This window comes from Typopeltis vanoorti, chromosome 24 (assembly GCF_054136105.1).
Source record: "Typopeltis vanoorti isolate ZY-2024b chromosome 24, IOZ_Tvanoo_1.0, whole genome shotgun sequence".
NCBI lineage: Eukaryota > Metazoa > Arthropoda > Arachnida > Uropygi > Thelyphonidae > Typopeltis > Typopeltis vanoorti.
Window position 1 is genome coordinate 44,125,082 of NC_143572.1, and position 26,280 is coordinate 44,151,361.

Here is a 26,280-nt window from a genome sequence, read left to right on the forward strand (position 1 = left end):
CAGCGTTTGGTTTCTGGAGGAGCAAGGATCCTGATTTATTTAACCATCAGTGCATCTACAGTGCTAACCATTCATGGGAGAGATTACCATAAAATATATTACAGAGAAAAAGTTATTCTGAGTGCATAACAAAAGATATAAATATGGTTTTTCTGTAAATATCAATTATTATGCAAACAAAAACTATAACTACAGAGGGAATATTAATTTCTAGGGATTATGACAAAGCATTTGCACTGTTCTCAAAATGCATTAACATTATACCAAATAAAGAGGCTGTTCATTGTCTAGAAAGCCAATATTATAGGTTAAAGAAATGTAACAGAGATATGAAGAGTATATTCTAATATGATATTATTAAAAATGGTTACAGAAAAACAAATAATAATAGGAACTACATCTCTGAAAAAAAAAGTTGATTACATTACAGAGCAAACACATTATATATATTTCTGAACTCTGAAAAAAGTAAATAAAGAAGATTTTTTTTTTTTTTTTCACTTCTGGCAGAGAAGAATCACATATATATGACTCTTTTTTCTTGGGACTTGTAAAAAAAATTTCATGCCTATTTCTTCTCCTGTACCATTATACTTTTCTCAGATGCAGTGCTTTGCATACCATAATATTTGAAGTAGTTCTGCAGAAATGAGGAGGCTGAAGAAAATTCAGAGATAGGTAACCAAGATAATTCTGCATCAGCAAATGTTGATTACAAGGTCAGATTAAAGATGTGAGCTACAAAAAAAAAAAAATATGATAGACACACAATAAATGGATTTTATACAGTAGATATAGGTGAGATTTATCAGTCTATGGAAAATGAGGTGAGAACAACGGATCATATCTGGAAGTTGAGTAAGACTATATTTAGCAAGCAGACTGGAGTAAGACTATGAGTAGCAGGTGGGAGGATAATTATTTATTTACTTTTTTTTATGGAAGTGGTGTCTGGGATGAATTCCCAGAGAGAATGGTGAATGTCTCATCGTTGAATGAATTTAAAGGGAGTTATAAAAAGTAGATCTCCTACAAGACTTTGCAGAGATACACAAATAATAATTTCTATAGGCTATGCATCTAAGTATAGTTCACAGTTTTTTTTTATATATACTGCATGCAGATACATTCATCTTTTACATTCAGCACTAAACAGAGCAAATTTTAGGATATTTTGTAGCATTCCTTTACAATATAAGCAGTAATTTCCACTAATCCACTGCTATATCAATTAATGAATTGAATTCAGGGATACCCCTAGGGATTTTGCCACCCTGTGCAGTAGCATATTTTGCTGCCCCATGCAAATACACGTCTTGCACCATCAGTAGAGCCATCCCTGATTGAATCAATACTCTAGATCATAGTCAAACATCTGTTCCAAGTTTGTGATAATTCTTGATCTCTTTGCTACCTAATGAGTTTTTGTGTTTACCAAAAAATTACAATATACAGTCTTGTAGTTATTCTTTGTGCTTATCATTTTGCAAGTAATACTTTGTTGAATTTTTTGTATTTTTTTTTCAACTGCAAAAGAATATGATATAATATCTGTTTAAAAAGGAAAAAAATCAAACATAAAAATCAATGGAATTGATTTTATAAAAATTATTATAAAGAGGATTTAATCCAACATGTTCTAATCAGATATAAACTGCTATGATGATTTATATCTGATTAGATGGAACTTACAATATAACATAACAATAAATTAATCCACAGATAAATTTTTTACAGGGATAAAGATAAAATAATCGGTAGCAAATGATTATTATTCCAACTAATTTACAGATACCAGTAAAGAAATATACTATATTTTTTGCGTCTACATAAAGCTCTGGAGAGCAGCAATTTATTATTTAAAAGTGATTTGAATGAATAATTAATTTCATATATTTATCTTTATATAAACAAATGGGCTATCATTTTGCATACAATTAATTAGACAGAAAACAGCATCATGACGATGAAAACGTTTCAAAAATTTAATATATCACTGCAATCAGCTTGAAGGATTTCAAAAATAAAACCAATAACAGCTACAGAATTCTAAATAAATCAATATAAAAGAATGAAAAAAAAATCCAAAAAATCTGACGGAATTTTCATGTTAATACTAAATTTTAAGAGTTGGTGAATTTTCTTATTTGCGTTAATGCATGTATTTGACTTTTGTTCATTTATTATCGCTGCCAAGAGTGTATATCGAATTCATGAAGGGGGATCTAAAAAATTCCTGATGAAACAGAATTAAATAAACGAATGCATTAGAATATTACATTTTTAACTTTAACGTCCAAAGATATTTTCTTAGATTAGAGCAAGTATATAATTTCATAGAAGAGGTAAGAAAACCAAATTACCAATCTTCAAAGCGTAAAGAAATGCGTTTGTTATCGAAGTTTTATGTATGGTACATAAAATATTCATTTATAATACAGGTAGATGGTTTGAAACACAACGCTTCCAGGCTAGTCAATAGTACATTCGTTAGCAGGTGGAAGTTTATCAATTTTTTTTTCTATTTCCCTCTCTATCTTCTCTCCGCGTCTTTCTGCATTTGCAAAACCAGTTAATATTTTTCTTGAATCACCCCCACTTGCTGAAATGCAAGCATAGGTAATTATTTAACCCAAATAAATTAGTTTTTTTTTAATTTTTTATTATTATTTCAAAAAACCCGAATTTCGTTTGCATTAAACATTACAGCTGACAATCCAGTTAACATCAACGGTAGAGACAATTATTCCAGTTGCTCCATATTTTTCCTACGCAATTTGTCTTGTTTACAATTTGAACTGCAGTCTACATCGATAACATCGATGCATTTTCCCAACGCATACATGTACACCGCTTGCATAGCGAACACGAAACTCCAGGCTAATCTATCCTGGTTTCTTGCGCAATGTGTACGTGGTATTAAACTAAATTTGTTTCTATTCTGGTACATACACTGACATCAAACAAGCAGATCGTATTCTAATTGTGTCAAAAGGGTTTCTAGTTTAATCATCTTCAACCAGTTGTCCAGTTGTAGAATAATAACTATCATATATCCATTACCAGGCCTAAGTTAATTAATAAACTGGTGGGATTTCAGTCAGTTTGAATCATTTTCATCGCTGATTAAGTTTGCATATGAGTGAAGCTAAACATCAATGGCGGATATAAGAAATTACGCCTAAGTGGCCACAGTGCAAAGCATTCGGGATTCGAAAGGAGCTTAGCTGGCTAGAGCCGCCTACGCGAGTTGTTAAAACCGTCACTGCGAAAGACATGCAGCTGATGCTACAGCGATAAATGCAAAAAGTACCAAATATTTTGTTGCGTTTTGATCACTAGATTATAATAACAACCATCTTAAAATAAAAAAATGGCTTCATCGTGTTTAATAATGACAAAAATATATAGTAACTTACTGAAAATTTTGCAAACTTAAATATTTTGAAGTTTATTTGAAGGTCTGCGGTAGAGATAATTTTCATCTCAGTGGGCATCTTAACAGTAGAGCTTAAAAAAAAAAAAGAAGCGGAATTTTTCTACTCATGATGTAATTTTTGAGTTGAAAAAACAAGGTTTAAGCTAGGTGTACTTTACTTTCCACTCTTCTATCCATGATTAAATAATTATTTATTTAATCATGGGTAGCCTTTTTATTTGATTTTTTAATCGCAATAAAAAACAAATAATAAACCTATAATACTCGTAATCATAGCAAATACGAACTGATCAGTTCAGGCAATATTGATTTTCAATGTGCTTACCATTTTACAGCTGTAATAGTAAACGAACAATTTTTCTTAATTAAAATGATATAAATAAAAGTAGGCTGCATTTCGTAAAACAATTTACTTCAGAAGAATCCAAACATTCTAAGCAAGTCTTCCATAAGTGTCCTGTGGCTACCAAATGCTTATTGATAATAATTATTATTAAGTGACGCCACCACTTAATATCCTTTGCTAGACAACCGTACCAAAAGAACGTTAAAAAATATATTAAATTAGATCTGAAACAAAATTAATTTTCAGAGTAGTTGCCTGACAAAATATTACATACTTATCGTAAACTTGCGATGTAGATTTGAAAGAATATTCAACAAGCTAAAAAACGTTAATTCATTTCAACTGCTGCTTAGTCTGGCTGCTACTTGGAAATATTCGTGTTTTGTTTCGTATCCTTAAAAACTAACTTCATTTAACCTAGAATGGCAATTTTATGAAAAGAATATTACTATTATGATTAGATAAAACATTGACAATATTTTATTACCTATACAGAGTCAAAAAAAATCATTATAAGGTCAACCTATATGATTTAATATTTGTACGTAACAATTTCCAACAGTTATGATTACATGTCTGTAGACTCTGAATAAAGTCCAAAAACATTGCCGGACAAACAGAATAGCAATTATAGTAAGAATAAAGAAATACGAACTACAGGTTAGAGTATACATTGAAGTGTTCTTTTAACAACACCTACTAGTCACGAAATACGAAACTGGGTAATATGAGTATCGGCAAGAGTTGCTTGCAAGCGTTTCAGGAGCTATTTGGTTAAATGAGGATCGTTAAACTCGAAGATACGATGGTTTGAGTGCAGTATTTCAAAATTTTATTCTTCAAAATAAAATATATAAACTAATGTGCTATACAAACGATATCATTAGCTAAACTTAACGGTTATTAACGATATCACGAATATAACTATGTAAAGAAACAATTTACCTGACAAAAGTATGATTTTCCAGTTGAATGCTATATTATAGATATCTAGATTGGTTTTACAAGAAATAAATAAGTAGATACAACATTGTTGAGGTGCTTGTCAAATGAGATACAAGAATTGACAATCACCTCTTCGTCATTCTGTTTCAAAGCTGTACAAAACATAACACTACAGAGATCGTCATAAGCAAACTTCAATGATGTTTATACAGTGGACGAAACTACTTGAAAGGAAAAAAAAAAAAAGTCTAAAAAGAAACTTGGCTACGCACGTGTCACACATATGCTTCAGCACCACATAGCCTCTGTCTAATGCGAATATATACATTCCTCCAAGAAGTAAAAGTTTTACCAGACCATATCCAGAAACCAGACGTGATTCCTACTATAAGTGTCATCAAATATTTAATCATAAACACCGGGAAGTCTGGCTTTGGCCAATAAATTTCTGGTGAATTGGAGGGTACATCTGGGCAAGGAATGCTATACCAAGGTCGCTGGCATTTCTCCCTCTGCCAAGACAGCATCCATGTATCAAAATAAGTCTGCTCATAGAAGTAGCATGCCAACACAATAATAGCAGGAACAGTATAAAGAACAGAAAACACTCCGATGCGAATCATCAACTTCTCCAGCTTATCTGTCCTCGTTCCATCGTGCTTCATAACAGTTCTGATGTGGCACAACGACACAAATCCCGCCAGCAAGAATATCGTGCCCAAGAACATATACACAACCAGTGGCGCTAACACAAAACCACGAAGGGAATCCACATTCCACAGTCCTACAAAGCAAACGCCACTCAAAACGTCACCTTCTACTTTACCCATGGCGAGGATCGTGATGGTTTTGATTGCAGGAATGGTCCAGGCTGCTATGTGAAAATACTGAGAGTTATTTTCGATTGCTTCGTGGCCCCATTTAAGTCCTGCAGCCAGAAACCAAGTTAGGGTTAGTATCACCCACCAGATAGAACTGGCCATGCTGAAAAAGTAAAGAATCATGAATAGAATTGTGCAACTCTTCTTTTCATTGCCTTGCGTTATGGTTCGTATCATTTCAACTCCACCTTTCTGGTCGTCTGGTGGAGGAAAGGGGTCATTACAAGACACCTGCTCACCCATAATGAATCCGATAACGTAGGTGAGAGATACCATGAAATAGCACACGGAGAGAAATATTATTGGTCGTTCAGGATATCGAAATCGTTGCATATCTACAATGAACGTCAATACAGTAAAAAGGGTCGATCCCATACACAAGATTCCCCAAACTCCAATCCACGTGCGAGAGAACTTCCGCTCCTGCTCAGTAAAGAACATACCGTCACATGGCGCTCCGCAATCTCTCTCTTCACTGTTGCCCACTCGCAGCACATAACCCAAACCCCGCGGGACTTGAAATTCTACGGGACATATAAATTTCCAACCTCGGGATCTGTTGTTGTTACGAACTATCGGCGGTCCTTCTTGGGGTGGCTCCCGAGCGCGTTCCGTATTATTCTGTCCGACGCACAACTGTTCGCCACCCCCTTGAGGTAGCTTGTCGCAGTCTAGACTTTTAGGCCATTCGAAACCGAAATTATTCATGAGCGTTTCGCAACCCCTTCTGGCGGACAAACACAACGATCGGCAAGGCGGAATAGCTTGATCTATAATCGTGCAAACGGGCGCGTACATAGCACACAAGAAAAACTGTAAATCCGGACTACACTGTACCTTGACCAAAGGAAAGAATTGATGAACTTCTAAGCCTGCGTCTTCTTGTTTCTGATGGTTGAGAAGATTCGGCATGATTGTCTCATTATAAGGAATATCCTTGCACAGAGGAATGGTGATGGGTTCACATCTTCCGTGATGCGGGATCACACTATCGCGGTCAGAAATGCGAGAGCTCACCACTTGGCCGGCTGCCTGTCGTCCATGTTGAATGGCGATGACGGCAAGGAACAACGTTCTTACCAAACGTTGCGCCATATTCGCCGCAAACGCAAACCGAAGACAATGTTAACATTCACAACAGTTCATTCACATCCAAGTCATAGCATCTCCTTTGTGTGAAACGTCCAGATATAACCACAACTGCTGTACACAGACATGTCACGATCCACACCATCGTTAGTAGGAAATGCCTCGTTAACCGCTCTTTCCAAACAATCGTCACGGACGAGCAGCCAAGACGGCCTTGCTCGCAGGCATGCGTCGTCATTGGCTGGTGGCGCCAATATGCTTGAACCTGCGCAAGAGTCGCCAATTTTAGCGTTTAGTAGCTTGAATGTTAGCAGTCTGACAAAACGTGTTCTGCAGAGGCAACATGGGATTGGTCTAATTAAGGGTTAGCTTTAGGTTGATAAGGAGCATGTAATAAATGTTCTCACCTGTCACTGGGACGGTACGTAAGATTTTGAGCAGCTAAACGCTATCTACTAACAATCCATGAGAGAATTTTCTTTACAATAGCCCTTGCGAAAGAGCTATAATAAACATTCCCGCAAAGTTTGCGATATCAGTTGACTATCTTAATATTTTTAAGAAGTCAGGATGTTGTTATAGAGAGAGACGGGTTGATAACTCCCTCCCCCCTCCATTTACTGCCTTTAGATAAGCACATGAATTATAAACTGTGAACTAGTATTAAATGCCATCCCTGCGTTCTTTCTTTTTTTATTTCTTTTTCTTCAAATGTTTCTAAACACCAGATGGCTTTCGAACTTTGCTGTGTATTCAGCTGGAAATATATTTAATATAAGAATAATACCGTGATTGCTTATGCACTTATCTTTAATCTCATAAATTATTATATTTTCCAATATCTATCAAACACTGAACACATGTCGCTTCAAAATTTTGACGCGTACGAAATTAATAATTACAGTTGATACTTTGCCGTTATTATGTTGAAGAAATGAAGATAGGCATAAAATAAAATAAAAAAATAATAATAAAAATACGGCATAAGGCCTACATGGCAAGCAGCAGTTTGATAATTACATACTGCATTATTATTATTATTATTATTATTATTATTATTATTATTATTATTATTATTATTATTATTATTATTATTATTAAAATTCAATGTGCAGTTGCTGCAAAATGGAATTCTTCCTGACATTTAAATACAATTTAGCTGACAATAGTGATCATGATTACTGCGCCATCTGAACAATAAAAATAAATAAATAAATAAAACAGCGAAGAGAGACTTACTTTATTCGAGTGCAAAACCTGATTCAGACAAAGGTTGTTACACTATTATCAGACAGACGGATTCTGAGTTTAATTTTGGCGGGAAGGATATCGCTAATGTCTTACAAGTTTTTAATTTGTATTGACGTATTAGAGAAGGACGATCGTCTGCTCATATAGATCCGCCATTGATACCACAACCTCTAATTTATGTGGTAGGTTAGTTTCATCGCCCGGTGTTCAACTGCAATGCTTATTAGAGGTTTTATTTTTTTTTAACTGTGTTTCCGGAGCACAAATATCCACAATGATATGGATATTTGTGCAACTTTTTTTTTTTTAGGTCGCCAATGATTTTCAATGTTCAATGACAGACTGCTGCCTTGCTTATTGTAAATGGATAAAAACATCGCATACTGTTGCAAATTCGTCCTTATTACTAAAATGTACCACGGGTTTCTAAATTGCGTAAATAGGATTGTATAATAGATAAATAAAGAAAGAATTATTTATATATGTTTAATATATAAATATATGTTTATATATTAATATAATATATATGTATATATTATATTTGTTTTTAATAATCCACTTTTTTATCATTTTCTAACTAATTTCTTTCTTTCTTTTAAATCACATTCCAAACCTCTTCTTCAGTTTGATATATGATTTCTAGAGTTTTTACATATATGCTTCTTATAGTAAACCATATTCAATTTCATCAGTATTTTAAAAAAAAAATACGCTTCAGTAAGTAAGGCAGATAATTTCCTCCATCCCATGGTCTAACCTTGTCTATGCAAGTATATATTATTGTCTGACACAGTGTGAGTTATATGGTCGATTTTCTTGAGTTTACGGGCCAAAAATATCCCGATTGCTCATGTCAGTGATCGACTAAGTCGGGAAACGAACTCTGTGACCTCATGAAGTTCACATGGTTCATTTCTACAAAGAACCTTGCAACCATGTAAAATTATTTGAATAAACCTTGTGAAATTATTCCATGAACCTTGTTCATGGAATAATTTCCATAGTCACTGCTTGGAGGAATCTTTCTAAGCCTTTTTTCAGCTGGTTTCTGGATCAGTCAATTTTTGCTGCTGAACAGTATAATTTTTATCTCTTGAAAACTGTTTTTTTTTTAAAACTCTGCATCCCAAAGGCTTGGGTTAAATTGATTAGAATGCTTTATAGAACTTGCACACTTACAGATAATAATACGAGTGAAGAGATTTAGAACCACAAGATCTCAGAAGTTGCTGGCTGTTCTCTCTCTCTCCCTCTCCCCTGAAAATCTCAGTTCATTGTTAGTTTACGCCCATCTGATAAGGCTGAAGGATAGAGACTGGCTGCCAGTCTCTCTTCAAAAAGTTAGGGCTAAAGGAGCTCTGCCTACTCACTGTTTGGAAATAAAAAATATGTGAGAGGATTTATTTATTTATTTTAAGATTGAGAAATATGTGAGAAGGTTTTAACATTTCTTCTTTTATTCATATAATTTATCACCAGTAACATTCATTTCAATAATTTAATTGGTGTTATGATTTTTTTTAAATAAAAGAATATCGATTGTTTCCCATTTAGGTGTGTTTCTCAAAATATTAAATAACTATAGAGTCATAAGTACAAATTTTAGAGATTCTTATGAAATTTCATCAACATCCCATATTTGAGACTGAACGAAAATTTGTTGATCAATAAGTTGTTTAAATCAGATCATTTTCCAATGCAAAATTTTGCCAAATTCGAAATTATACAAAGAAACTTTGATTCGGTTGAATAGATCGGAGTTTCATTTCATTTATTTATTTATTTAATTGAATATTCGTAATATTATCTTGTTTTTCTTTCTTGATACACGAAAGATTTCTCCTCTTAACCACCATCTAGATTTGTCAGTGACTCAATGGTCAACAGTTATAAACAATACCTTGCTTTAAATGAGGTATTTCACTTAACTGAAAAATAAAAAATTAAGACTATTATTATTTCTCAGTAAGAAAAAAGAAATTCTTCGCTTGGAAATAAAAACCAAAAGTTAGCTTACAAGTTTACGTCACAACAAGACATTCAAAACTTCCAACTGAATGAACTTTGCAACTTGGGCAAAGCCGTGATCATATCTTTCTGTATAACGATGATTGGACTCCATTTGGAGTACTGTATTCAAGTTTGGTATCCATCTAAAAAAAAGAATACTGGTATATTGTAGAAATTAAAAAAAAAAACCTAAGAAACATTCGCATTGAACGTATGACGGAAGCAATTCTTGTAAGTATGAGAATATTTATTATACCCATTACATTTTAAAATCCCTATCCCCATTTTTTTTAAAGAAGCCTTGATTTTCCAAGAAGAATCCATTGTGACATCGATATCTATTTTTCATTTCCACTTTATGCCAAAGTCTGAAAGAATTGGTAACAAACGGTGAGCACATCCAAAAATGGTTATGAAAGGGCTAAAAGCAAAGAAACTTGCATCATATCCAAATTGCAGTCATGCTTTCTGGTCTCTTGCCAAAAGTATTGACGGTAGCTTTTGTCCAACCCTGTTTCTATCTATTTTGGTAGAATATGGTATATCTTTTTATTTTTCTTCAAATTCTTGCACAGACGATCTTCACAAATGCTTTTTTACTGTTTCAAAAGGACATAACTGTGGCACATTTAATTTATCGCCAAACGATGATCTGAAATATCTTATCCATTCTGGATGCCAAAACAGTCCCCTGATCTTTGTCGCATTTCTCCAATTGTACAGAAGGTTTGCACACGAGGATTAACTCTTGTTCTATGTCGCCTTTTTTTTTAACTATCTTATTCCAATAGCATCTATCAGTCAGCCTCGAAATTACACCATATTCAATTCATTCGTAAGAAGGGAGACACATTTTTACTATCGACCAGTGTTACCAGTATACAGAGAATTCATTGAATGGCAATTGTCATCAAATAACAATTAACCGAAATAGCAATTGACTGATATGCAATATTAGTCAATTGCTATTTCGAATAAAAATATTGAACGGATGAAGATGGTGGTTTAAATAGTGCTGGACTATTTAAATCATTCTTGAAGGGCTTCGTTATAAATCATCAGGAAAAAAGGAAGCCCAGGTCGTCCATTGAAGAGACTTATTTTACTATTTTTATTAAAGTGTTCTTTCATTACATATTTTTTGCAATTATATATCTACGTTCTGCACACTTTTCAGCAACAAAATTATCAATAAATCAGAAAGTCAGGAATAAGTCACAAAAGTTGTTAAATTGTTTTCACTTGTAGTAATTAAAGAACCTAAGTGTGCATTTTAACTATCACTACTTTTTCCCCTTTTTTTATGTAAACGGGTGCAAAACGTGTCATATGTTCATTGATATTGGATTGATAATTCTGAAATATAACGAAATTACGACTGGAAAAACAGAGGATACAATATTTTTTTAAAAATTATCACATCAAGCAATTTAGTTCTTTCTCAAGTAGTGAAGAAAATCAATCAATACCGAACTTCTTCGCTACCTAGAAGCCTCTCTCAACTAATAAAAGACCTCCAGAGTGGATTCAGCCGTTGTGGATCTTCTATTTATGTTACCCACCTTTAAAAAAAATGCCATGGAAAACTTTGGCTGAATTTGGCACTGTGGTCTCTATAAGTTCCATTATATTGTCCGTCTTCTGCAATTGGGCAGAAGGAGATGAATCATTAATGAACTTACTGTTCGTTTGTGTGCATCACACGTATTTGTGATGGCAGATGGATCTTTATCCACATTTAAAACTTCCAAAATAATTTCTACAACCCTCATCTCTGATCGAACCATTTTTCAACGGCATGCAGGTAACCTTGTTCATTTCTGTGCTAACAAAACCCAGTCCGGTTTCAACTATCGCAAAAAAAGAACCCCTTTCTTCATCATTTTACTTTTGACAACATCAAAATCTTTACACAAGATAAGGTCTTTTTCAAGATGACTCTAACCTCCAATCTCTATTAACTATACAAATTATAAATATATCAAATCACAAATCCGCCCAACCATTGAATACTATTTTTACATTTGGAGTGGTGCTCCTAAGAGCTCCCTAAAAATAATAAATACTAAGTACGGAAACAAGTAAGTAAGTTGATTAATAACACATCTCTCACCATTTCACTCCGTCCTCTAACACGCAAATATTTAGTTTCTGCTGATTGCGTTTTCTACAAAATATTTCTATGGTCCCTATTCATCAAAATTGGTATCAGTAATTCTCCCACTCTCTTCTAAAGCTGTTAAAACGTAAATAACTCATTCTTAAGGAATAATAAAGAGAAAAACTGCTCTTAAGCATGGGATATATATACAGTTCGGCCAAAATGTTATAACACTTCCAGTTATTTCATGATTGGCCATTCCACTCCCCGCCAGACGGCATTCATAAATGGCAGTATACATGATGATGGAAGTGTGTGACATACTCTTCATTCGAAGTTGCTGATCGATATGAGCAAGGGAAGGGATCTCGAAGACTTCGTAAATAGCATGATTGTAAGGTAATGGATTAAAAAGGGGGAAGGACAGGCTCCAGGATACTGCCATATTACAGGATGTTCACGGAGTAATGTATTGAGTGAATGGAGTTCTGGGAAGAACAATTGCGCACGGATAATGTTGGATGCTCATCTATGTTTATCATGAAAGAAGGTTATCCAGTCTTGTACAAGCCATTAGATGGAAACTTGTGGAACGGCTGACCGTGGAATTTAGCCACAGAACGAATGGCTGTGTTTCACAGACCACAATGTCATTGGACACTGAAGAATGGAAAAAAGTTGCCTTTTAGGAATTAGGTGTGAGAGGAATTACCCCGATGCCATGGTCCAGCAAAAATAGATAGGAGGTAGCAGCGTTATGGTATGGAGAGACGTTTTCCTGGGAATCTCTTGGAGCAAGAGATGCGACCTATGAACTATTTGGACAGCGGTGTAGTCATAATTTTACTCGACAGTGCATGTGGAAGTTGTTTGGTTGTACGTAAGCTTTCTTATCGGAGGTAAGCATCGAGCTATCAGAGGTATTAGTTCAGTTGAAAAGTGCCCATGGAAGGGCAATACATATATAAAAATCATAAACACGGAAAAGATCTGTAGTAGAGAGTAGAGTAAGTAGGGAAGCACCATCTATTTGTTGATTGTTTTTTTCTGGAAACAATCAACAAATGAAAACTTGATGAAAACTTAGAGCCTGGATGTTCGTGATTTTTAGATGGAAGATGATTTTCCTTGCCTTTCCTTTCCACCACCATCGTGTTTATTGGAAAAATGTGTAAAATCATGCAACTGTAGGTTTATCTAATTATTTAGTCCTTGGTTTACTATAGTATGAATATGGTAGAGTTTCTCCATTTTTTTAGGCAAGCGTGCCATACAAATCATAATAAATTAACATAAATTAAAAACTTGCCACTTATAGTTGTGTTCTACAATATATTCACCACGAAAAAATATCTTTTAAAAAGATAAAAAGATAAAAAGATCTGAGTATTGTGATAGACAAGGATATGCGAAGATGGATTGTTCTGAGAAGCAAGATACAACCTCGTTTTAATTCAACATTGGCTTTGTTATCTATTTCCCACTGAAGGATCCACGAAAGATCTACAATTCATATTGGCTTCGCAAATATTTGCACACAATAATATCTGTAAAGTGAAAGATTGCAATAGGATAACTAACCTATGAATTGGGTTCCATTATTGGAAGAAGAAGATCACCGATATGTAAATGAAGTGATTAAAAAGTAGAGCCCTGAAGCACTTCTAATATCACAGTAGGAAAATAAAACGCCAGCCACCATCAGATAAAGAAGAAACTGTCCACGCCAGCTGCAAAAGACATTTGATAAAAGTCTGTTGGGAAACTTGACTATCAGACCTGATCAAATCAGGTCTGATAGTAATGGAAGGTTCATGTCCCATCTAAAGACAACCACAAACGTCCATGTCCACAGCAGGACTCGAACCGGCGACGTGTTGGTTAGAGAGGGCGTATTCATGTGTGTGTGTTGGAGCGGGGAGGGAACTGAGTTTCTGGAAGAGAAAAGTCCTGCCATCGTAGTATGAAGTCACCTAATACACCTTCATTTGAAAGGCCTCGATAAAGGATTTTCGCATTCTAGACGAGATTCAAAAACAGGTCTTTCTAGCCAAAGAGCATCATCGATGCATCTTTAGAAATTCATTCCTGAAGGAGTGCCAATGAAAAAATTTTAGATGCAATATACAATTTGTGTATATTATATATCGTGCACATGTAGAAACATCTCGGCTTTAAAAAAAATGGTATGGACAAATAAGCTATTTCATTTTTTTTTTGAAACCATAATGCTGCCACAGCTACCAAAATTTGGAATGTATAAAGCATATCACTCTTTCCACGCACTCATTAGAGTTTAGATAATACAGTTACACCTTTATTACCAGACAGTTGGTATTATTATTATTAATTAAAATCTTAGGAATTTCACACTTGTGCAGTAAAATAGTTAGCGATATTTAAAACTCTCAACAGCTTTTCAAAAGTGAGATTTACACGTGGCAGAATCCATAATGCAATTCGCGTATTTCTCATTCGAAAAAAAAAAAAAAAGTTTTTTTTTTTTTTTTTTTTTTTTTTACCCCCGGGGTTGACGGAATCGACTGCTGCCGTTCCACCAGATTTGCATACACAGGAGGATCCTGACACAAACAAACATCTTGCTCCCCTAATTCTAAATATCCTCAACAATTCATATCCTGTTCAGTAAGAGGATTCTATAATGTCCTATCTTGTACTATGGCATTATCTTCTTGAAGTATGCATCACATGCAGGATAAATTGCTAATATGAAAGAACTGGCCACCATGTATTTGAGACTGTGGTGTTAGGTCGGTCGCACAGTTCGGCCTTTGTTTAAATGGTATCAAAAAGATCCAGGGGGGGGAAAGAGAAGCATGATAGGTACATTCGCAGTTCCTAGTTGTGCCACATAGTTATTTGACCAGTTATGCGCCTGTTGAATTTTGGGATTCTGTTCATCCTTCGTCTACCTCTATCAGCTGTTTCCGGAAATTCGACGTTGACTGGTTGTTTTCTGTTTAATCCGTTTATTTCTGTCAACCATGGAAATATTTTCTATCTCAATTAATGACCCCAATTTTTTTTCGTTTTTCATGACGAAAACTATAATCCTTATTTTTAATCATGGTGTCTACTTATAAAGAAGGGTACAATCATATTACTCTATGGTACAAAGAAAAACACTAAAACGAATAAAGTTGGATTAAAGTTTTGCAAGAAGCTTACACAGATTAATAAAAAATAAAAAGAAATAAAACTAAAACTTGAATCCTTTCCGGAGAAAAACAAATTCTTGCAATTCAACAAGAAGGAAAATATTTTTTATTTATGCTTATGGTTACATGAAAAATACAATCGCAATTTCCAGCAACAAATGATGAAAATCTTAACATATAAAAGTTCATTACATAAAAGGCACAAACCAGCTTTCTAAGTCTTTCCTTTTTTTTTTTTTTTAAATATAAAGTCAAAGTAACTTGTCATCATTAAGCCAGGGACATTTATCGTCCTGTTGCAACAAGTATGACAAGGCTGCATGTCTCACAACACTTCACAACATAAAAGTAGCTGTATCCGAGGTTTAAGTAGCGAGCAGTTGTGTCTTGTGTGAGAAAACTTGATCCATTACAGGAGGCCCATTTCACACTATATCATCATCTTCTAACATGAGGAGGAGTTTTGCTGATACTATGACGAAAACTATGAGAGTAACTACGAGAATAACGCCTTTGTGGGGAGACGGGACCATGATCTTCTGTTTCCTCCATAACCACCGCCACCACCATACCAACTACAGGTCAAGGTCCAGGCTGGAAAGCCAATTCAAGGCCTTATCCGTCACTTTGAGGATGTCTTGTAGGCCACCACCGTGAAATTGGCGCCTTGGGCAGTTGCACACAATATGATTAATCGTCTGAGCCACGAGAGAACAATCACAATAAGGGTGATCTGAAGGAAGACCGTTGTAAAGGAATCTTGGCCTGCTCTTTTTTCTGCCAATATGGACCCGGATCTTTCTGTTGGAGAGAATAGATTCAAAAAGTTGTAGAGTTTTTTAATGCTTTATAATATTTCTTAGTTTTAGGAGAAGTCCCCTGATCCAGACAGTGTCATAAGCAGATGTTAGGTCAATAAAAGTGGCTCCAGATTTAAGTTTCTTCTGGAAGCTTGCTTCAATTTGAGATGTCAGGGCCAGGACCTGGTCACAGCAACTTCTTCCTGACCTGAAGCCAGCTTGTTCAGTCGGGAGTGCTCTTTCAATGAGTGGTGAAATTATTTTAAGGAGAATTCTCAAATAGCTTAAAGGTGGTACAAAGCAAGTAGATAGGTCACAGGTTTTTCACTTCATTTGGATCTTTACCTGGTTTGGGCACGGAAATTATTTTAGCTTCCCGCCACAGCTTTGGTAATTTACCAGTCATGATGATATTTGAGAAAAGGCCAGCCAGCCATGTTTGGCCATGTTGACCAAGATGTTTTAGGAACTCAGAGAATATACCATCCACTCCTGCTGCCATTCTTGGTAGGTTTTAAGACTATTTGTATCTCTCCCCGAGATATTGGGTGTACGAGTTCAGGAAGCTCGGGTTCCGTCTTCAATATTGGTCTGATGGAAGCTTGTACGCAATTTTCGTAAGCTGGGATTAATCTTGGAGTTTTCAATAAATGGTTAGCCATTTGATCAGGAGTTATCTCTGTTGTTTTGTGTGTCGTTGGCTCTGATCCACCTAATTTTCTCAGAAGTGACCAGCTTCTCCGACTAGATGTGACGAAATTGAGTTCATTGATGGTTGAGATCCATCTTTCCTTTCTGTTTTTATCCAGGGTTGATATGAGCTCCTTAGCAATAGCTGGATCTTCAGTTTCGTCATATTTGGCTAGGAGTTCCTCACTTTCTCTACTCCAACATGGGATATATTGTTTTCTGCAGCCTCTAGGGATAGAGGCTTTTGCTTTAGATTTGAGTAGTTTAACAAATCTAGGATAGCAATTAGGAGTGAGTGGAATTGCTCTAATGGTTTGCTCGATTTATTTCTGAAATGCAGACCAATTAGACCTGCGGAGATTGCATCTAACGATTGGTGTTCCTGATGACTGGGATTGATGTTCCTATCTCTATTAATGTAGGATGATGTTGACTATTAGGGAATCTGTTAAGGATGGTTCTGGTTGGTGGAAGAGGGTGGTCTTCGGAGCCTTTAGTGACCATGCACAGATCTGAGGTGTAGGTTCTGTTCCATCTGGGTGAGTAAAGAATGCCGTCGTGCTTGGCATCATAATTCAAATACAAATTATATGTATCCATCCAGTTAGCTAGATTATTACCATCCCGGTTGTTAGAGGAATTGCCCACATGGGAATTGAAGTCACCAACATAGATAGCAGGATGAGGAGGAGATCGGTCCACCTGATCAGGCCAGGATTGCGATGGAGGTTTGTAGACATTGTAGATGGTGATATTTTGAACTTTAATACCTATGGAGTATTCTGTATCAGGAACACTTTGGGTTATATCCTTGAGACCAGGCTGGATATAGGTTGATAGAACATGCTTGAGGTGGCAGTTATAAGACACGAGGAGAGTTCTGGGATCTTTAGTCTATTGAGGGCTGTGTCTCAGGCACATGGGTTTCCTGGAGAGTCAAGACATCAATTGCTTTATCTTTGGCTATTTTGCCGATGACTTCAACTTTAGATTTAGATATCCTTTCTATGTTTAGGGAACATATCTTGAGGTAGTGTTGATTAGGGGACTGTAACATACTTTTCGAAGCTTGTCCTCCACCTAAACAAGCAACGCGATCCTTGTTTTTCCAGGCGACGATCGAGCCGGCATGGAACTTTTTATGTTTTGTATTCATCATAATTGTAAGTAGTCCAGGAGGCTTGGAAACCTTTGGACGTCTTGTTTGAGACATTAGCTTCATGTTGCCTGTGATTCATCTTTGGGGCTTCTTTTGTCTGAAGCACCAACAATGTACCACAAGGCAACACTACTGGCGGGGAGGGGCATAGGAAGGCTCTCTCTCAATCCCCCCATGAAAATATTGAGCAGCTTATTACTCACCTGCTACTAGCATTAAGCCGTAATAATGATTAGAGGAAAACCATTCAGAGCTACTTATACCGAGATAATGATGTATTTCAAAGAATAGCTAACTTCAAATTATACTCAAGAGCCAGACGGGTTTTTAGGTCACCATTTAGTTTGTGTATTTCATACAATTCTACAAACAGATTTATTTTCAAGACTTGAGAGGGCGCTGACCGTCTAGATTATTCTCTAAACAATCTCGCAGTGAATAAAAATATAAAAACTGCAATAAAAGTGTAAATATGCAATAAACATATAATGCAATAAATAAATATGAAATATAAAAAAATAAATAAAATCGAAATGATTACATTTTATATTTATTCAAGTATATTTTAAGTCATTATATTGTATTAATATATTTATATTATAAAATGATATCATTTATAAGTTACAGAATGCATCTGTAGTCATAGTAACATCCGTGATACTAGAATGATCGAAGACATACTACATGGGTTCGACCTAGTGAGACTAGAGAAACTTTCTCTAAGCTTTTTGTTGTTGTTGTTGTTGTTGTTTTTAGGCGGTTCCCGTCGTTCTTTAGTTGTTGATTGGGCGTCAGCTACAAGGACAATCGGTTACTCTCCAAATAAGTACGATTGGAATAGCAAAGTATCAGCGATGCTTTATTTATTTCTCACTTTCTCTCACTCGCTACTATATGCACGCGAAACTGTAAGCATAAACTCTATTATTCAAAGTATCTGCTCTTAATTGATCAGTTATCTTGCTGAATTATTTTTGTGAACAGTGCCTCAAAGTACTATATGTACAAAGAAGAGCAGCATGCAGTGATTCCATTTTTAAAAGTGTAGCAATTGGGCTGCTAAAGAATTATTCATTTGTCACAAAATAATATTCACAGGGTTACTTTAATTCTCCAAGAACAAATAAGAATTTTGAAACACTATTTGTGGAACAAAAACTAGAAATCTTTCTTTATATTAGTAACTATGAGAAACCCCACTTGGATCACGCAATTATGCCTAATGGAGCTGCCAACGGCGTAACTTCCTTCTTCCCCACGTTGCCTGCGCAGCTATAAAACTGAAGCATCCCTTTGCCAATCAATATAACCTATCGATCAGGCTTGCAGTGGTATTTTCAGTATCCCCCTTTTATTCTAAGGGTGCATTAAGTTTCTTTGAAAAGACTGCTCTATAGATTCTTAGTATCTTTCAACACTGTTTAACTAGTAAATGGAAATTGTATTTGTTGAAGTCGATCGTTTTGAAAAGTTGGATATTATGTGAACATTTAGGGTTAAGAAATATCATCTTTGAAATCGCAAAAGTGTAACCATTTTCTCTACAGCTATAGCATTAAGATCTGTCACTTCTTCAGAGAACGTAGATATCTTAAAATCTATCAGTTTCATTTGCAGATTTTTTTTTTAATTTGCCAATTTCATACGCTTTGTTCTATATGTGAAGGAAATAAACTTGCCTTCACAAAAACATAACTTCAAACTATGATAAATCTGAATAAAATGAGCAAGCGATTTGTCTTTGTAAAGCAAAAGATTCGAATTGTATTTCATCTATCAGAGAATCATCACTGATGAAATTGCTCGCTGCGTCCCCTATCGGTGAGCATGGATTGCTTTTGAAAGTAAAGAATAAAAATATTCCCATCTACATCAGTTACGTTTGGAGAGGAGTGAAGTCTAGAAAGAGGCAAACTAAGATTAGTGTGGGAGGGGGAGGGAACAGAAATTTTTATTATTTTCTTCTTATTTTAATATACTTTGCTTTCATTCTTTATTGATTTTATTAATGAAATTTTCACTGATAATTTGATAGCTTAATTTGCAATAAATAAAATTTTAAAAAAATCTGTATAGTAGAATTTTTGGATGTCTCACATGCGATGTTGTGATGCGAAAGACATGAATTTAGGTTGGCTAATGAAAGGCTGTTCTCTGGGAAACTCGCACAAGAAGCTGCCAAGCAGGGGTGACCTCTGACCTCTATGGTATGATACTATAGAGATAGCCTCTGCCGTAGAGGATACGAAGAGGTGACCTGTGGTATCTTATACCATAGAAAAACTGGCGAGTAAGTGAAAAGAGCTATCTTCACATTCACATTGATGTGTATTCTTGCTGTATTCATGTGTATTCATTACTTACTTCAAATCACAATATACTGGCGGTGTGACGAACCAAGGGAGGAGATTTTTACTGATCCTATACATTCCAGTATAGTGGGATTCACAGGATCATTGTACAAACATGTCTCGGATTATTATTATTTTTTTATGGTGATGTTGTTCGCAGCGAATGTGAGGATGGCCCACTGGATACAGAACAACAAGAGGAAGGGAAAATCAATAAAATTTTGAGAGATGCGATTTCACATGTGGTAATTTACGAAAACGTCTGTTTGTGTTAATCGAATAGCAAACAATAAAAATAAAATTTGTACTAAATATGTTCCAACAGAAACTTATGAAACTTCTCTCATTCTAAATCAATAAAAAAAAAAAAAAAGAAACTAGCCAAAACCTAGTCTTGAAGTCTTACTTTCTTCCAATATAGGATTTTTATTTTATTCTGGCGCGCAACATAACCTCCTATAGAGGATAGAAATAACACTAACAACTAGCTGCATTTGTATACTTTCTGCATTCCGAAAATATTACGTTATAAATCACACTGACTGGGTATGTTTGCATTTGTAGTGAAGTTTACGATTCTATAATAGAACATGTTTTATGGTGACGCTATACAGTCTCGCGAGGATTAAGTTGCGACAGGAATATTTGCCGTTCGCATTTTCCTTTATAATACATGGAAATGAAAGATATTTTGCGTTGGCCAGTAGCAAAATCATTCATCTACTCTTCAATGCAGAAAGTAATAACGGTATCGTCTTTTTTTATACCTTGAATGCATGTGAAACACCGTTCCACTATAGTTTCCCAACCGAGGATATGTCGAACTCTTTTAAGAGAATTTCTAAAAATAAACATGGCTGCGTAACGAGACAAAAAAGTAATGTCGCTGTAGTAATGTCTTATTTCCCATATGATGAGTCGGCTGACTACTGAAAATAAGAGCTATCGTTTTATTAAGCCCGAAATCGGAAGAAAAGAGAATAAATTATTCACGTCCCCCCCTCCCCCCCTCAAAAAAGTTGAAAGTCTATACTACTTTAGTGCCGTGAGTAAGCTTGGGATTTCATACACCAGGATCAGGAAGATGATGACAATCTAGAAGTAACATCCCAATAAATATAAAACATTTGAAGAAGAATTAAAAATGGAAAAATAGCCGAAATAGATAAAGTTACTAAAATATGGAGAAAAATAAATATTTAACTATCGTAGTGTTTTTTTTTATTTTAATATATGCCAGATAAGTGGATAAATATATTGCAGTATCATTTAAACAGGAGATAAAGCATCAAATTCAGGTAACCCTCGTATAACGCGGATGTTAGGGTCCGCAGAAATGCCGCGTTGTATAAATCGCGTTATGCGAGACTCAGATCACATAGAAAAAGTGGGGTTAGGTTCCGAAATCGTTTTTTTTTTTTAATTATATAAACAACAATGACATATTCAACAAAAAAAAAATATTTTTATTTAATTCAGGTAATTCGTGTAAGTTAAAAAAACATAAACTATGAAACAAATGCATAGTATAAAAGTATAAAAATTACAAATTGTGCATAAACTTCATTGCACATAATGCATAAATGTTTTAGGCAAAATAAAATAAAGTGCATATTTTAATCTTTCATAGCACGAGGATTTGAGGATTGGTTAATAAACACTGGTTTTGTCATGTAATCACCTGATGCATTATTACAAAACAGTAGAGTAATTCTATCTTTGGAAACTTTGAATCCAGGAGCTGATCTTTCATTTTTCAAAATATAGGTGCGTTTTTGCACTTTTTCCAATATAACCCGGATTCATCCGCATTGAACACCTGGTCCGCACTATAAATGTTTATAAACTTTGAGAGTTTTTTGTTTAATAAGATTTCCATCCAGAGGAATTTTCTTTGAGGTGCAATCTTCTATCGCAATCATTAGAGATTTCTCCATTTTTCCATTAGAATATCGCATACACGAGCAACGCGCTTGCCACTTATCGTTGACCCAGCAATAAACACTTTCTCGGATTTTATGTTCATTTTGTTTGCTTGTTCGAATTCTTGATTCATTTAAATTCAAAGTCCCTGCAAAAACTTTTGGTTTTTCTCCATTTTTCAACCGATCCAAGATTTTGAATATTTTTCTTCGAGAGAAATTAATTTTGTTTTCAATGTTGGTTTTTCCCTTTCGTTGCAGTTTGTGGCCATTACTATAAATTTTTTTTTTTACACAAAAAAAGCAAGCATTACATACTGTATGTAACTCACCAGAAAATAATAAAGTGCTCAGCTTGAGATGAACACACTTATGATTTTTGATGCATATAATTACATGCGGGATACAGGCAGACACACATTTAACGAAGATAAAATTTGATTTTTAAGTCGCGCGGTGAAAAACATATGAAAACATAAAGGGTTACTACAATTTGTAGACCGTGTTTTTATCGGAACCGTGTTGTATAAGTACCGTGTTATAAGAGGGTTACCTGTAATTATAGAGGGATCAATCTATTCCCAATCACCTTGAAACATCTGTACAAAACTTATTCAATACGTGATGAACAACAAGATTTTAAATATAAAAGATCATACACAGACGCAATCTTTTCAAGAAAACAACTAATAGAAAAATCGATAGAATATAACACTTTTCATGGGTTTTATGGATTTACATAAAGCATTCCATAGCAGCGTAAAATTAAAATATATTTTAATTATAGTCTGGAAATAAAAATATGAACACAGATAATAACGTATATCAAAGAGACAAACGTGGAATTACAGACATAACATAATAACAGACATAAAAGATAAGAAGTAAAATGTAGTAAAAACTTATAATAATAGAAGAAATGTAATCTTGTAGACTAGTTTTAATTTATGCATCTGAAACTAGAGCTGAAATGTTTAAGATACTATAGGAAAGAAAACACTTGGGGAACTTATGGGAAAAACAATTTTGACCACATAAGAAATAAAGATATACATTAAACGTGTGTTTTATAACACGATAAATGCAGATAACAAACAGGAAAAAGGGAAAAGATAAAATAATTAGAAGAATAGAAAAAATGGGAACCAAGTGCTAAACAGACCGGTTGAAAAACTACGAAAACATGAAAAGATTGCAAAGAATATTGGTGCAACAAGTCTAAGACCTTAAGTATAAAAAAGGAAGAATATTGCTAATTTCACATGTTAATAATGTTGATAAATGTTTTTATTTCATCCTTTAAAAACCGTATGTTTTCATGGTTACCCTTCCCCTACATATATAAATGGTCATTACTTTTCAGTATTAATGTTAGTCGCATTTTTATCAAGCGCCTCCATAGCAGTTGGAAGAACAGTGGGACGTTGTGCCCTTCTTTGAAAAAGACCGGAGTTCGATTCTCATCGTGACTAGAGGAATTTTATCTTGTCATTTTCAATTGGACGTGAGTTAGCAATCTCAGACGATGGTAGCGGAGATTTTTTTCCTCCCGAAAATTCGCGTTTTTCATCCCACATACAGGAAAATCGACCAGAGAACTCACACAAATACAAACAAAAATACTATTGTGGGTGGTATATGGCGTTGTGTGTAGAGGATTAAGTAATAAAGAAGGTGGAGTATGTGGAGTGGAATGGCGTGCCCTTCCACGATGAGTCCTTGGCCTCCTGTTTTATCTTCTGTGGCAAATGACAGTTTTTGAGCTTCTAAATATTCGTCTGCATTACAAAAAGTGTTAGGAATAATAATTCTTTAAAAAAAAAAGTAGGGGAAATGAGGAAAAATAAGAAGTAGGAATTGTATCATTCATTTTTAGCTTTAAAATTTATTATTTTAATTTTATTTTTAAATATTTCTAACAACGCTCAAGAATAATAGCAAGTAGCAGTTATATTCTTTTATTATTATTATTATTATTTATCAAATTTTAAGCCTAAAACTTCTAATAATTTGAGAGTTTTAATTTATCGAACGTACTAACGTTATAAAACTTCGATTAAAAATACGAAACTAAAGAAGAATAAGAAGATAATAGAAAAAGTAAAGTAAAAAAGAAAATCGATGATTTGAGGAGAAAATACATTTCGTAAAAGAATAAATTAGAATAAAGGGAAACAACAGCCTATAGGAATGGGATATTTCAAACGAACTAAGTGAGAGAGAAAAAATTGACAAATGAAAATGAAGAAAAACAGAAGAATAATACTTAAGGATAATTAAAATAATACTTAAGGTTAATTTTAAGGATAATTAAAAGTAACGTAATACAACAACAACAACAACAATAATAATAATAATATTGTCCTTTGATGTGAAATTCCCCTAATATTCATTAACGAATTTTGCAGAAAAAAAATTGATTAAACGTCAGACGACATTATAAGAGTAATTCAGTCTTATTTTGTTTTTTTCAGCAAACGAAATATCATCTAACATCGTTTGTACCATTTGCTATTCGTACGATAACAATCCTCCAGTTGAGAAAATAAGACCCAATATACGGCAGTTTGTTTGCTATGATGAGTCACTACATGAAAACAAATATCCACTCCTTCGAAGCCACTGGCCGTTATCATCGTATTGACATTCGCTTCGCCTTAGCCGACCTTCGACGAGATTTGTTTTCATCAAAATTTTATTCCCTTTTACGAAAACTTCCGAAATAGCTCAAGTTCGTTTTGTTTCTTTAGTCAATTTCACTGAAATGAGTAAATATTTTTTCGTCTTCTTGTATCCAATCACAGACGTCATTACAGTGACGTCATAAATTATTCAGAGACCATGCGCCATCTTGTTCACCGTTTCTAGTGATAGGAAAATTGGTTTTCTGTACAGTCTTAGAGATGTATCTAATTATAGCGTGATCCGTGCATTATTAAATGGAAGTCTTGGTACGTTCCACTTCACCTCGTCTATCCATCTATCTGACTGTGTCCGTCTGTCTAATAAATTATCGCCAGTGGCAAAGATTTTTCCATAACAACATTAGCGAATGCTATTCAGATAAGCGTAATAATGAGATTTATTTCGTCGTACGTAATTCTTTATCGTGGCCATTTGGGTCAAATAAATCAAACGTTCACAGATTGTAGAGAATGCATGCAGCAAGCCTGGCTTCGATAAAATTAGAACTTGAAATATCTCACAATCAGAATAACAACAGGGATGGTAAGTACTAAAAATACAGTTCGATATGTTCTGTGTGAAAAATTATTTCAAAAACAGATTCCTAATTTCTATAATTAATCCAGGCTTTATTTAGGTTTCGTATGTAAGCATTGTTATTTATATTTACTTTATATTTATCGTATATAATTTCTAAAGTGACTTGTCTTATTGAAATTTTAACTTACCTCTATACTTTTTTTTTTTTTTTTTTGTATAGAAATAGCATGGGAAAATAAACGGCAATATATAACTTAGAAAGTCCAGTGTGTCAATGTTAATGTCATAATAGTAAAATACTTGTCTCTTCAGAACCAAAGTCGTCATCCCATAAACAATTTTTCGTATACAGTACAATATACATGCGCTGTATACACATTGTAATATGTATACAGCGCCACCTCAGTCGATTACGATTTTTTTTTTTAACTTAAATTTCTTTCAGCATTAACAGGTGCCGGTGTACGCCTTTGTAAATGGAGTTTGCTTCCATAGCGCTAGGCTGCTGGAGGAAAGACTATTATAGATTTGATTTTTCACGCCAACTTGAGGAACTATTTTCTAAGAATTTCTTCGGCTAGCTCTTGATTTAGTCCATCCTTTGATTTGACATGGGTAAGAGGGTTTTTTCTCCTGTAAGCTAGGATTTACCTATAGTACCTCTTTTAACCCGCTCTCAGAAAATCGACAACATAACTTACAAACAATAATATGAGTATGGCTTAAGGCCACAAGGCTGCCGTTGTCTGTCATACATTTTCTGCCGAAATCAATGATATCTTCTCGTCGTGACGAGGGGAATTCTCATATGGGCTTTTTCAGTTGAAGGTGAGTTAGCCAATCTCATACAGGGATAGCAGAGTTTTTTCTCCGGGAAACTCGGGTTTTTCAT

The 26,280-nt window shown here is 34.6% G+C and overlaps 1 protein-coding gene across 1 annotated transcript; it reads right to left on the reverse strand.

Moving 5' to 3' along the window:
• Positions 1 to 4,600: 4,600 nt before the first annotated feature.
• LOC150093139 (frizzled-2-like) lies at positions 4,601 to 6,870 on the reverse strand. Its single transcript, XM_090414194.1, has one exon. It carries the CDS (start codon positions 6,704 to 6,706, stop codon positions 5,006 to 5,008), a length of 1,701 nt encoding a protein of 566 aa, XP_090270320.1. The 5' UTR covers positions 6,707 to 6,870; the 3' UTR covers positions 4,601 to 5,005.
• Positions 6,871 to 26,280: the final 19,410 nt, after the last annotated feature.

Excerpts from the sequence above, each read along its gene's own strand:
- LOC150093139 (XM_090414194.1), bottom strand. The coding sequence starts at position 6,706 with ATGGCGCAACGTTTGGTAAGAACGTTGTTCCTTGCCGTCATCGCCATT.